This window comes from Lates calcarifer, linkage group LG20 (assembly GCF_001640805.2).
Source record: "Lates calcarifer isolate ASB-BC8 linkage group LG20, TLL_Latcal_v3, whole genome shotgun sequence".
Lineage (NCBI taxonomy): Eukaryota > Metazoa > Chordata > Actinopteri > Centropomidae > Lates > Lates calcarifer.
Genome location: NC_066852.1, coordinates 16,084,792 through 16,098,725, shown reverse-complemented (window position 1 = coordinate 16,098,725; position 13,934 = coordinate 16,084,792). Strand labels below are relative to the sequence as shown.

Genomic DNA, 13,934 nt, shown 5'->3' with positions numbered 1-13,934 from the left:
AAGTCTACATTTATGTTGTACAGTACTGGGGATTCCTTAAGGAACTGTGGCACGAAGGATTAGAAATTTCCAAAAGCTCAGACCAGTCTCTTCTTTAATCCTTTCAGGGCTTATGCATGGTGAATACAAGACAGCCGATCCATGCTGTCTGGATACATTGTCAAGTGAGATTTTGGAGACAATTTAATCCCTCCCCAAATCCTGTTTTGTTTGCTGACATGAAACAGTTTGTCCAATAAAACCTGAAGTAATAAGGTTTTCATAACCGGGATTTGATCTTTAAATATTTGCTATTAGACATGGTGTGGTGTGTACACGCTTTCCTCTCATTTTAATTAAACTCTGTGTGTGTGTATGTATGTTGTCTGCCTGTATATTGCTCTCTCTATTTTCTTCTTTCTCCTCTCCCCTTTATCTCTACATGGACAGTGCATGAGGAATCTGTAGAAAGGGAGGAGGGAGGGAGATAAAAGACAGGAGAAAGGGAGAGGGGAAAGAACACAGAGGAGCTGGGGGGGTGAAAAGTGAAGAAAAAGAGGATGGAAAAGGGGAGTATGCAGCTGGATGAAGGAGTGTGCTTGCAAAGAGGGAGGAGGAGGAGACAGAAGAGCAAAGAAAGGGTGGATGTAGATTTGAGAATGAGGAGAAAAGAGGATGCAGAACGGAAGAAGAGTGGTGCACACAGAAAAAGAAAAGAGGAGTATGTGATTGTAGAGGAATGAAAGGAGAGAGAGGAGCAGTGTGTTGGTGTCACAAGGTTTATTTAGAGTTTATTGCTTTGGCAGATATCCAGACTCTCTCTCCACACTCCTCCAGCAGGCATGTCAATGTGTGTATACAGTGTGTGTGTGTGTGTGTGTGTACTCCTGGACACATACATGCAATCTTACATAAACATGTAAAGATATACATGTAAAACAATGAACGACAGCAAGAGAAAGTTTTCACACATACTCAAAGAAGGAAAGTTATATAAAAAAAAAGACACACAAGTCTTATTGTGTTTAGATACATGCAAGGAAACACACACACAACCAAAAGCTGAACATCTGAGCTCTGATTGGAGAATGATGTTGCCATGGATCCCAGGTGGGTGTGGCTACGATGTCAGAGACTGACTAGCAGGAGCTAATAAATCATGTAGTTTGTGTATGTGTGTGTGTGTGTGTGTGTGTGTGTGTGTGTGTGTGTGTGTGTGTATGTGTATGTGTATGTGTGTGTGGAAGCGTTTGGAAGTGATAGACTTTGGAGAGTGTGTGTGTGTCTGTCTGACGGCTGTGTATGCTGTACATCAGGGAGGGTTTCACAAAGCTTCAGTCTGCCGAATCCAGCTGCAGCAGCCTCCACTGTCTGCATGTCTGACCCACTTTTTCCTCTTTGCTTCCTTCTCCTCCTCCTTTGTCAGCTCCTTCTATCCTTTCCTCATTCCTCCATGTCCTATGGTCCTTCCCTCCCTCATCCTTCCACCCTTCAGACCTTCCTTCTGTCCCTCCTCCCCTCCTCTTTCTATTTTTTTAAATGCACTTAATCCTTTCTCTCATCCCTCTGCGTGTCTTATAATTTGGGTGTTGTTGCTGTTTCTCTTTTTTGACTAGCAGAAAATCTCAATGAACAAGCTACAACATGTCATTCTTTATTTCTTTGTTCTTGGTTCTTGTTTCACTGTCTGTCTCTCTGAATGTCTACCTGGTTTCCAGCCAATCTGTCTTTGCCTACAGTACGCAGACTCTCTCATATGCTATTCATGAATTATCTGTCTTCTGCTTTTAAACTTTTATCAACTCAAGATCCAAATTAATTTTCACCTTTAGCTTCAGGTCCACTAAAAACTAGTCCTGCTGGTGCTGGGGGAATCATAAGGTCATTAGTAAAAGCACCCACAACTAGGTTGACCCACAACCTAGTTTAAGTCTCTGCTAAATAGTTGAAGTCAAAGCCTCACAATCAAGTTATTCACACTGAAGGTAAAAGAGTCATTGTGGCTTAAGTCTGTTGATTTCAGCTACATCTTACAGGTGTACAGTGCCTATAACTGCAGCTATTTTTACACTGAAGAATAGGTGAGACTGTTTCAAAACTGACATGCTCTTTCTATGTAGATACAACACAAAACACTGTAGAATATGACAATAGAAGAGACAAGATACAGCCTACAAAACGCTGCAGAAAACTGTAGATATCATTACAGAAACCCAAGTTACAGAAAAACTTGACTTGGTCATGAGTCATGTTCTTACTATCAGCTTGAAAACTGAAAAAAAAAAGGCACAAAAGGCTCTCACTGAAACATCCATTTGTGTCTATAAGGACATTTTGTTCTGCATTCTCTCTTCAGGCGGTGAAAAACAGGTGATATTGTTAAAGTAAACCTAATTTCAAAATTTTCTACCCAAGTTGACCTCTACAGGCTCTTAAGCGGTGACGTACTTAATGTTTCCAGCAGAAAAGTTAGGACTGAAATAAACACAAGCGGAACTGGGTACTAACTCTATTTCTTTCTAGACAATGAAGAGCAAAAATACAGAAGTCAGAGATTTTCAGTAAATAAAATAAATAAATTAAAGGAGGTCCCTCTGTGTACAGGACGTGGGATAGAAATTTAATATCACCCTTACATTCAGGCTTATTGAATCCAGATATTGCTTGTATTATCTTGTGGGCACCCACTCACCTTACATGCTTATGATCCATGTTAGGTCGTGACCAGTAGTTAAAGAACCAAGATAATGCACACTGGTGAGCATTCCCCCACTGTGAATAGTGTTATTGCTCTGTGCTCTGACAGCTTCAGTTGGTGAAATCTAGTCACCGACTGTTTTAGGGTTCTTTGAAGGGCACTACAGAGGGAAGGTAACAAATTCACACCAAGCTACTTTATCCTCCAGGTAGCTGATAACATCTGAAGGTCTTTATGATTCACAACACGGATATCTGTGTTCCTGCTGCCAAGATCTGCTTTTATGGCAGCTATTATTTCAGCCCACAGTATTTTATACAGTCCGTTTATGTTGCAGGGACTTAAAGAGATTTTGGCAAGTCACGCCGAGTTTATTTGTATAGCACCTTTCAAGCACAAAGATGTTTCAAAGAGCTTTACATATGGCATGAGACGCTGAAAGGAGTATAAACGGGGGGGAAAAAATGAATTACAATAATATGATAATACATCAGAATAATAATGTGCCTCAACTTTGATAAAAAGCTGCGACTGAAAGAATTCTAGAGTTTAAAGTTAGAGCAGACCTCACCTCAGTTTAATCCAGATATGTGTTGCACAAAGCTAAAGGCTGTTTCACCATGTTTGATTTTAACCCTCAGAGCAGTAACCAATCCAGTCCCAGAGGATCTGACAGGTCTGGAGGGTCTGTAACACAAGAGATGTACTTTGGCCTTAAACCATTTTGTGCTTCATGAACAAGTAATTGTATTTTAAAATCAATCCCTTGACACACAAGTAGCCAAAGCAGAGAGCTGAGGTAAGAAATGTGCGCTGTGTTGTGAATCAGCTGCAGTCTGATAGCTCTCTAATGTCAACTTACTCCAGCCTACTAAGATAAAAGCATTTTTGGATCTTGTTAGATATAAACCCTTTAGTGGTCACTGTATTATAGATTGATTCAACATTCTTGGGAAATATCACATAAGCACACATAAAACCACTACTTGTCATTTTTACACATAGATTTTTGTGTAAAATAAACAAATGAGATTCAAGATGTTAATTAGTGAGGTGGTTTTTATAATCTTCTTATGCAGCCCTGTTTCCTCTAAGCTAAGCTAACTAGCTTTAGCTCTTATTTTACCAAAATGGAGAACTTTACTTTTGAAAATATCATTATATATTATAATAATCAATAGCATTATACTATAAAGACACTATAAAGATAACATACAGATAAGTCAATTCCTTGTTGGTGTCTTTCATCACTAATTGGCTGTCACATAGTATCAGGTTATCGATAAACTGCTGAAGCAGATCAATTGTCCCGAATAGATGCTTCATCACCACAGGTCTGTGTCATATGGCATCAATATAAGACTTGATAACTGCGGTGTTTGCTTGTCCACCCACCACGATTAAATCATTATTTGAATAGTGTGTTTTTAAACATGCCTCATGGTCGAGATATTTGACAACCACAAGCTAAACTTTATTTTTTGGCTCTGAGGCAGCAGCAGTAGATTCACCAAATTTACGTCTCTCAGACAGGTTTTTATTTTCACTCATAAATTTGTAATGTTGTGACAGATGAGGATGCTAGGTGTGGGAGTTATCTAACTGTCCCTGTAGGACCATGAAAAGGATTTATGATGTGTTGCTCAGGCCTTTTGCTTTCATGGTGCATGTCGCTGGGGTGTTATATTTTTGAGTGTGGACTGTTTAAAGGCACCTTTTACAAGATGTGCTACATATTTTTTTTAGAAATATTCCCTTCAGTTAGTTACCAGTATTATGGTTTTGTGTGTGATAATATAGCGTCTTGTGGTCAAATCTTTGCTAATAAGCAGTCAAAATCAGATATATATTCTAAAAAATCAAGTTGTTTTGTTGTGATGTAAATGTTTAATTCTGTATTGTTTTCTTTGCCTGTAAAGAGAATAAAGAACCAAAACTATAGGAACCATTTTTGATCACATTAAGCATTTATTTGATGATTTGCAGGTCAAAAAATGTCTACACATGAAGGGCCTCCTTTTTTCTGTAGAAATTGTTTCGAAAGCCTTTACCTGACTCTATATCTGTATCAGTGTTTTCCATACCATTATAAGGCTTAGGTGCAGCATCCAGGCCATTTTGCCAAATTAATGTAATGATGCAGAGAGAGTCAAAACTAACTAGGTGACTTTTCCCAGACCTAATGGTTGTAGTTGGTCCCCAGTGGACTTCTTAGTAAGTTTTGTTTTATCAGAAGAAAAAAAGTTTTATCATTGCTGTATGATTACTTTCACATTACTCTTTTATAACTGTCTTCAAAATTATTGATGTAGATGTGAATAACAACGCTCTTTTGTAAATCAGCCCAATAATCTCAGCAGTGTAACGAAGAGATGAAACATACATGAGCAACACAGTGACACATTGATTAGCTGCTTGGACTTGTAAACACGGCAGAACCCCGTCTATAACAAGCTGTCTGTACTTAAGTGCACACTCCAGTTTAATTATTCCAGTTGGGATTGTCTTGTTAGTAATTAACCCAGACTCTCCATATTGGGTTTGGGGTGATATTGGGCCAATTAAAGATCAATAATCCTAATCCTTAGCAGGCTGCCTCCTCACAGTTGTGTTGGTGTATATCAGGGCCAATGAACAGTCGATGGTGCTCATTAGTAAGCAGCACAGGTTTGTAGTCAATATGCTTGGAGCTGAGAGGGTCAGGTCAATATAGATCTGAGTTGGAAGTTAGTTGGAGAAGTAAAGAAAGAAAGAGTCTGTTATCTCCTTTATTTTTTAGCCTCTTTCCACCCTTCTGAGACTGAGTAGCACAACTCATTGTTGAAACAAAAAACAAGCTTTGTTGTCATCCTTGTAATTTTTTGTCTCAGCATCTTTACTGCATCTCTTCTCAGCTCTCTCCCTCTGCTGGTATGTCTTCACAGTAATTTAACACATGTCTCATATCACTTAAATCAATACCATGAAATCAATTTTTAGCCACAGTCAGAGACACTTAGACACACACTCTTTTCTTTATTTGTCTCAATTTCTCAGGAAAACACATACAGACACATGTTTCTGTTTTCTCCAAACACACACTCATGCATTCCCTCTGTGGTCCCACTGGGTTTTTATCTCTGTCTCAGAGATCAGTTTGGGAATTAGTTCTGACGCAGCAGCTCCTGCCTTTCTGCCCCGGGGAAGCGCACACATGGACGCACACTGTCTTTCCTTAGACCCACACACACAAACACTGCAGCTAACTGACCTGCTACGCATACAAAAGTTCACCTACACATTTCCTCCGAATGGAAAGAGACGCTCTTTGATTACTGCATTTTTCCATCCACCTGCTGCTGAGCATATTTTGAAAATGTGATTAAATAACCTCTGAGTTGAAATATCAAAAATAGAAAGAAAAGTGAGGTGAAGAGCGCAAAAGAGAAAGACTTTTTTTGTTAGGTTTTGTTTTGTCAGTGTAAAAGTAGTACTGACATATTGTTAGAATGTGGCAAACAAAAAAAGACCATATGGTATTTGTGGACAGGTGAAAGGAACATGAATGTCATATTAGATCAGAAGCAGCAATAAAATGCCTTGAAAACATATTTCCAGCATCAATATTAACAGCTAATATTAATTTGTCACAGATACAGTGTTAGCACAGCAATTACATTTTTGTAGGCTGATGTTATTTTCTCAGTTCAAATTTCTCTTGTATTATGTATTCAGCTTTTATGTTTTTATGAAAGAAAGTTTGACATGTCACAAAAGTAATAATATGATAATAAAATGAATGATGGCTGCTTCAGTTTCAGGGTCCTGGTATTGTTCACACAGGCTCCCTGTCACACTATCAAGGTTTACTGGGACAAATGAATAAAAAACAGAGCCATTGTTAACGTTGTTAGTGACACTTGTGCTTTTTCTAATATGACAAGTCCAAATGTCTACTGTGGTGAAATTTATTATTTTAAAATTGAGGTACTGTTAGTGTAGTTTTTAATTCCCTAACCTCAGCATATATCGTAATCACCACACTTAAATAAAACATTCAAACAGTCGTATTTGTGGTCATGTTTAAAGCCAAATATCAGCCAATTTATTTTTGTTTATGTGGACCCAAATAAATCCAATATCAGAGGGACTTCAGTAGATCATTTCTGTTGCTGACCTTTAGAAAATGTGCTTAAGATTTGTGCAATATTTGGATGGAAAAGTTCCCACTTTCTCCCTCTCTGTATCACACTCACACACACACACACACACACATACAGAGCGGTCAGCAGAGCACTGGCTGTCATCAACCACTAATTACATCAACAGGTGTTTGGCAGGAGGGCACCATGTCCTTTGCACACGTGTGTGTGTATATGCATGTGTGTGTATGAGAGAGAGCTGGAAATAAACAGTCAGTGAGTGATTGTGAACTCACATGTGCACATATAGTTTGTGTATGATCATTTATGTGTATGTGTAAATGAATTGTCAGGACAGGAGGGAGGTGATGAGCATAGAGAGGTGCAGAGAGAGAGAGAGAGAGAGGATGAGAGAGCCTCACAGTGTGAAGGTTAGCGAGATAGCAAGAGTTAGGCCCATGTGGTATGAGAGGCACTTGCTTTGCTCAGCACAGTTAATACACTTGTAATGCTGATTATCTCCAGCATGTCATGTCATGGATGGATGCGAAAGAAAGGAGGTGGATTCAGTTGTTGAGGGATTAAGGGATAAGGAAGGATGGATGAACCAATACCAGGACTAGCAGGTACATGAGCAGAGTGAGAAAAAAGAGGAATGTGTCTTTCTGCTGCTTCTTAGTTTCTTGCATTTTCTATAAAACACAATAGATTCATTTTATCACTTATTTATCAGGTATTATTGTATATTAAATATTGCATTAATGGATTAATTTAGCTGATTTTCTTTTATTACTTCTGTCTGTAGACCTCTGTCTAACCTCTCTGGTACACCTGCCAAAAAGCAAACTTTAATTCACAGTGGCCAGATTAATGAAATGTCCACTAATATGCTGTACTGATTTTTCCATAACCACAAACTAGCGAACTTCTTACCTGACTGGTCACAAATAAAAAACATTTAAAAAGGATAAAAGGAGATATGTTTCAAATTTATATCATTTCTTTAAGCATGTGATCTCAAATATCAATAAGGAAAGGCTCTGCATGGTCAATTCCTGACATGCTCAGCGCATAAACACATTCACAACCCAGTCTCCATTATTGGATTGAACACTCTTTGAAAAAAAATGGCATGTTGGTGTTTTCACTTCAGGCTGGTGAAGATATCCAAAGACAAATGCAAAGCTGTTGTTTTGCTTTGGTTTCACTCACTTTCTGTCCGAGAGAGATACCAAAGGTAATTGAGGCTTTCAAATGTTATTGTCAAAAAGTCAGTGACGCTTGGTGATCTTTGCAGACTTATCCATCAAAAAACGCCTTTGGGTGCCAAGTAATGTCAAATGAATGTAACCCAACACACGCTCTCAGATTTGTGTCTGTGGGTTAACGTGTCTAAATGGGACAGATGAAAATGGAGCAGTGCTGTGTTTGCTGATTCAGAGACGGATAGCTGCTCAGGACGAATGAATAGATTCAGACAGAGATGGGGGGGGGAGAACAGACAGATGGAGTTAAAGAGGAATGAGAGGCTGGACTGAAGTACAGATGTGTGAATGAGATTAGAGGTTTCAGTACAGATGGGAGGATGGAGGAATAAATTGTAGAGGAAAGAATGACAAAGGAGAGAATTGGTAAAGGGCAGGAGGCTGTAACAGACAGAGGAGACAGGGTGAGAAAAGGTCAGAGGATGTTTGTGCCAAAAGAAAAACAAATTCACTTCAGGTCACTCCATCTCAACTCCGCTAACCCTCAAGCCTTTTGCAGAATTTTCAGCATAATGCATAATTTTCTGAAATGAATTCAGAATAAATGTTATATTTGATGAAGAATTAAATAATGTAGAGAATTGAAAACACCAACAACATAAAGATGAACTATACAATTGAATGTGTAAAATATCCCTCTTAAAGTTGCATAATCTCACTTCTTGACTTTTGAAACGTCCCGGGAAATTGGTGGATTTTGGGATTTTTTACCATGCCAAACCCCCAAAAAAACTGTAGTCAAGTCAAGTAGAACCTCCTCATTGAACAGAAGTGTGTAATTTATTTATTGCCTTTACTCATACATTTGGTGAAATGTAACAGTAGATTTCCACCAGTGAACAGACTCCATGACATTTAATGTTTCATCTGTTTCAAGACCTTTTATTTTAAAAATTTCATTGGTTTGGCTCATTTTCAGTCTGCTGAACTAATAAAAAAAGGAAAAAGGCTGCATTGCTACTCAGTTGCTTGAGACTGTTGGCTTTGATATCCAGAGACTGGCGGGGAGAGAGAGAGAGAGAGAGAGAGAGAGAGAGAGGAAGGTGGTCGATGAAATGTGTAGGTAAAGGGGTGGGTGGGAGAAAAGCGAGAAAGTAAACAAAAACAGCAAGGTTCAACTGAGCTGTTATTTTGCTCCACATTTCCCCTCCTTTCTCATCGCTCTTCTTCCTCTTTACCTCCCATCCTGCTCTCCACCCCCCTGTCGTGTCCAGGCAGAGGTAGTTGTTTTTGAAAACGGTATACATACACACACACACACACACACACACACACACACACACACAGAGTGTCCTAATCAAAGCCAGGCTCTGCACATTGTGTCCCAGTTGAGCAGCTATTTTTATCTGCAGCCCTCTAACAGGGATGGAATGGGTCAGATAGGCCAGGCTGACGAATCCATCAAGACCAACAGATAAATAGTCAGCCTGCAGGACTGCCAGTACACACACACACACACACACACACCTATACACATATATTCTTTAGGTAAACAAATAAACATATCTGTTTCTTTCTCACAAATACAGACTCAAACAGCCCTTGCTCTCTTTCTGTCTCCTTATGTCACATACATGCACACATATGCACAGAGTAATACCTGGACCGCATACACACACAGTCTGTCCTGTCCCATTAGCACCATGGCTCACACACGCATGATGCTGTCACACACACCACACATACACACAGAGGTGGTTGGAGACACATGATTACTGATTTACCGTCATGAGAGAAATCCAGTTGGCAAAGATCCAGTTTCTGGCTTGTTAGCTTGGGATTCAAGTGCTCTGGCTTGGACCCAATTAGTTTCTCTCCCTACCTCACTCTCTCTCCAGTTACTTTGTTGTCATGACTGTGTGTTGGATATGATGGGCAGACTGGAAACCTTCCCAACAGACAACCTACAGCACTGAAACAAAACTGAAAAGATTATTTGCCTTGTACATTAATATCATCGTCTGTAGCTTTCAGCCCGACATAGAACAGCACCTAAACAGCTATAAAAGCTTTGCTGTGGTTTGGCACTTCTAGTACAACACTCTGAATGCCTTCCAGGAAACATTGTCTGAAAATATGTGCCAGGGTCCTCATATTCAAACAATTATCACATCTCGGCCCCCTCTATGACAGTCGGCTTTTCACCTTGCCTCCCAGTGTGGCCATTTGGAACAACTATAAACACTTTTGCCCTCCAATGCCATCTTTATGACAACACTGTACAAACTTGCTCTGATTTCAGAAAGAATATCCTCTCTACCTGTGCAGTTATTATACATAACAGTTCCTCATTTTCTTTGGAATGAATGGGGAGCCAATTTTGGTTTTAATGCACTTGGATTCTCTCTTCTCTAAACATGTTTTCTGTCCATATTCTAAGCTAACATGGGTATCTACTCTCTGTAGTCTCATCGTTTTATCTGCAGATAAAACAATTTTGTTAGCCTTAAACAACTACAGCTGCCAGGGGAATGCACTTCAGCTCTCTATTTCTTTATCTTTTGAATTCTGTTTATGCGGTCTTCTGCAGTGTCTGTCTTTCTTCCTACCTGTCTCTCTCTTACTTATCTATTTCTGTCTATCACAGTCTAATTCTCAGTCTCTTTATTTGCTTTCCTCTCTCTTTGTCTCCCTTTCTCTTATATGTTGCCAATTCAGAACAGTTACACACACACACACACACAAACACACATTTACAACCACAGCTTGTCTTTGAACATCCATCTGTGCTTGACATAAACATGCACACACACATATTCATCTCCCAGATTTATACTCTCCATCCACATATATACTGCTTATAGAGCCATATGATAGTAATTTGGTTGTATGGAGGGGCAAGAGGGCTCAGCTGGAGTTTATGTCTCAGTGGAAGAAGACTCTGCGATCCAGTTTTATTATCCAGGAAACAGGAAGTCACCTCTTGACTCTTTCGTCTGATTGTCTCATTACTGGATGCACGTAAACCTGATGTTATATATTGCTGTCCTGATTTTCTTTTTTTCCCCCCAGATTTCACTCACTAAATACTGATTCACTAACTTGTACAGAGTCAATTCTAACTATTAATGTTGCTTTTATTTCAATTTTGGCTGCTAGGAAGCAGCAGAACTCTAAAACACCTCTGATGTATTTGTTTTTTTAATCACCTTTTCCCTGCTGTGCTAGCACACCCTCGTTTGTTTACACATGCTGCAGACGCAGAATAACATTATCATTCATCATTTTTCTGGCCACCTGTTGAATCTCCCCCATCTCCTGACAAAAATATCTTGCACTTTACCTGTTAGATGTTCTACTTTATTCACCAGCTAGTCCCTAAAAGGATGTTGGCTAATAATAGTCTGCTGCTGCTTGAAACAGGGTTGATGAGAGAGACTGAACCGAACAGTAGAGGAACCATCACTGTACACTTCCGTCTTAGAAATATTAGCTTTGTCTCTCATTGTAACCCATCGTACTCAGCATGACAGACAAAGTCAAGCATGTCTTTCTTGCTTCAGTGCAATCTCCAGCCAGACTCACAGTTCAGTGTTCAACTTAAACTGTGCAGTTGTGCACATCAGGGAATAGAAACACAGCAGTGTCACTCTTACAGAACAACACAGTTTGTGATCACTCTAATCAATGTTTATTATCCACATCGGAACATGGCATTAAATTTTGGGACCTAGTGCAATTTCTTTGAATGAAAGACTAATGTGACCGTGCCTTGTACCATGTGATCTGTAAAAGTAAAACAATGAACTAAAAGTAGCTAAAAAGCTCAGTAGAGCTGCAGAGGTTGGTGTGTGTGCATGTGTGTATTTGTTTTAATGTTTGAGACATAGCTACGCAACTGGACATAATGTATGTCTGTTTGGGTCATAATGTTTATGCATCTATTACCCTCACTGTCAGGTTTACTTTTGTCCCTGCACTAACTCGTGATGAGATGAGAGAAGATGAAACCTAAAGCCTCTGTCCTGTTCTTTGTTTATTAACAGTGATGTCGTATGTTTCAGGTGCGTAACCTGTGCTACATGGTGACACGCAGGGAGAAAATGAAACACACCCTGTGTGACCTCCAGGAGAAGATCTTCCACCTGCAGATTCAACTACTGGAAGAGGACATGGCTGGAGGTAAGAGAGAAAAACCACAAGTGTGTCTTGTTTTCTAATTCCAGACACCTAAACACACCAATGTAAAAAAAATAAAATAAAATTTCCTTTCACCCACTCCAACGCTGTAGCCAGGGCCGCCAACACACACTTTATCCACCCCCCCAAAAAAAGTACAATTTGGAAAGCTCAAGTGCATAACGTTTATATCCAAACCCTTGTTGGCTGAGTGTGGTGGGTGGACAGCTTTGGAAATGGCCTGTCATCATTTTTGCACAGTAGGCCACACTTGACACCTGCACAGCAAAGAACACTGAAATGTTGGTCCAGCCAGATATTGTGACACACACCATCCTAATAAATGGAGCTCGATTTCCCATCCACTCTGCGCGTATGACTGACCTCGATGCATTTCATCCTGCTGCTCTGTGGTAGATCAGGAAAGATGAAGTTAGCTGGTTGAGTTGATGCTGCTCTGTTGGCTTGATGTCTGCTCAAAATGAGATTTATATTCTTTGAGGTATATCAGGTTAAGTGGCGTTCTCTTTAGCATTTAATCTTTTAAAATTCGACTTGTATTTTCACCTCTAGTTGTAGGCGACTACATTTATCTTTTACCTTCCTGGATTGTGTCATTGTATCACCTGGATATGTCATTTCACACAGATGAAGCAATACTTAATAAATGACCTTGTTTCAATGGTAGTTATCATGAACTCATTATTATGACATTACAAGAAGACACTTATAATTCTGGTGTTTAAAAAAAGAAAACATCAAAACAGATTCACTGATTGATGCTTCATAGGAAGGCTATTCCAGAGCCTGAGGACTCGTCACCTTTTCACTCTAATCTGGACGTTATCTTGTAAGACTGAATCTGAGAATCTCAGATAAGGCTTGTTTATAGAGGAATCCAGGATGTAGGCAGGTACAGATGTAGATTTGCAATTACTGTGGTGACACCTTACTTGTAATCCTGCATATATCACTGTACATAAAGGATTTCACTTTTTAAGTGCTTTTGCCTACAACAAACTGGTTACATGGTTACATGATAAAAATATAGTCATCAAGTGCCATTTGAATAAAAACAAACTGAGACTTGGATGAAAACAGAAAGTAAAAGCCACAAGCCTCTGCTCCATAGAAGTAATTTTACTGTCCTAAATCTCCATTAGAATAGAATAGAATAGAATAAAATAGAAGAAACACAAAATAGTGCACAGAAGTAGGGAGCCTTGAGTGTTAAATCCTCATGTTTCAGTCATTTCCTATGTGACTTACCACCACTGGAATGACTAGGGACTGGTCCTAGCAATCTGCTTACACAGGGGTGATAGTGAACTGCCACTGGCCATATGTCTTTCTAGCTTTGTACTATGTTTCCACTTTTATTGAATTGTGTGTTTCCATTTTTGTTAAATGATACATTTTTCTTTTAAATTAAAAACTAACAATTAATTCCTGCTGGGTTTAATTTGCTAGTCCACATTGTACTTTTACATGCACACTGGGGACGTCATACAGAAACGGTATGTTAATGTTATTTTTTCCAAGTTTGCATCATAACCAATTTCAAACCAGTGCTTTGATACTGAACTGACACTCATGCAGACTACCTTTATCTGTTGGAGTGGGCAACTTTAAGTGTAAATGAGTTCAATTCCACTCTGCCACCACAGTAATGATGGGGGTGGGGGGTTATCTTCAGTAGATTAATTGGTCAGATGCTTGTGGTTCGTTGGTTCATGCTTTTTCTTATCTATA

At 39.3% G+C, this 13,934-nt stretch overlaps 1 protein-coding gene across 2 annotated transcripts in view; it reads left to right on the top strand.

Moving 5' to 3' along the window:
- Positions 1-13,934, top strand: part of jade2 (jade family PHD finger 2) — a 169,315-nt gene that overhangs the window by 123,759 nt on the left and 31,622 nt on the right. For both annotated transcript variants that reach the window (XM_018691335.2, XM_018691333.2), the window contains exon 11: positions 12,068-12,185. In XM_018691335.2, coding sequence (XP_018546851.1) covers positions 12,068-12,185 — 118 coding nt within the window. The remainder of the gene's footprint in view (positions 1-12,067; positions 12,186-13,934) is intronic.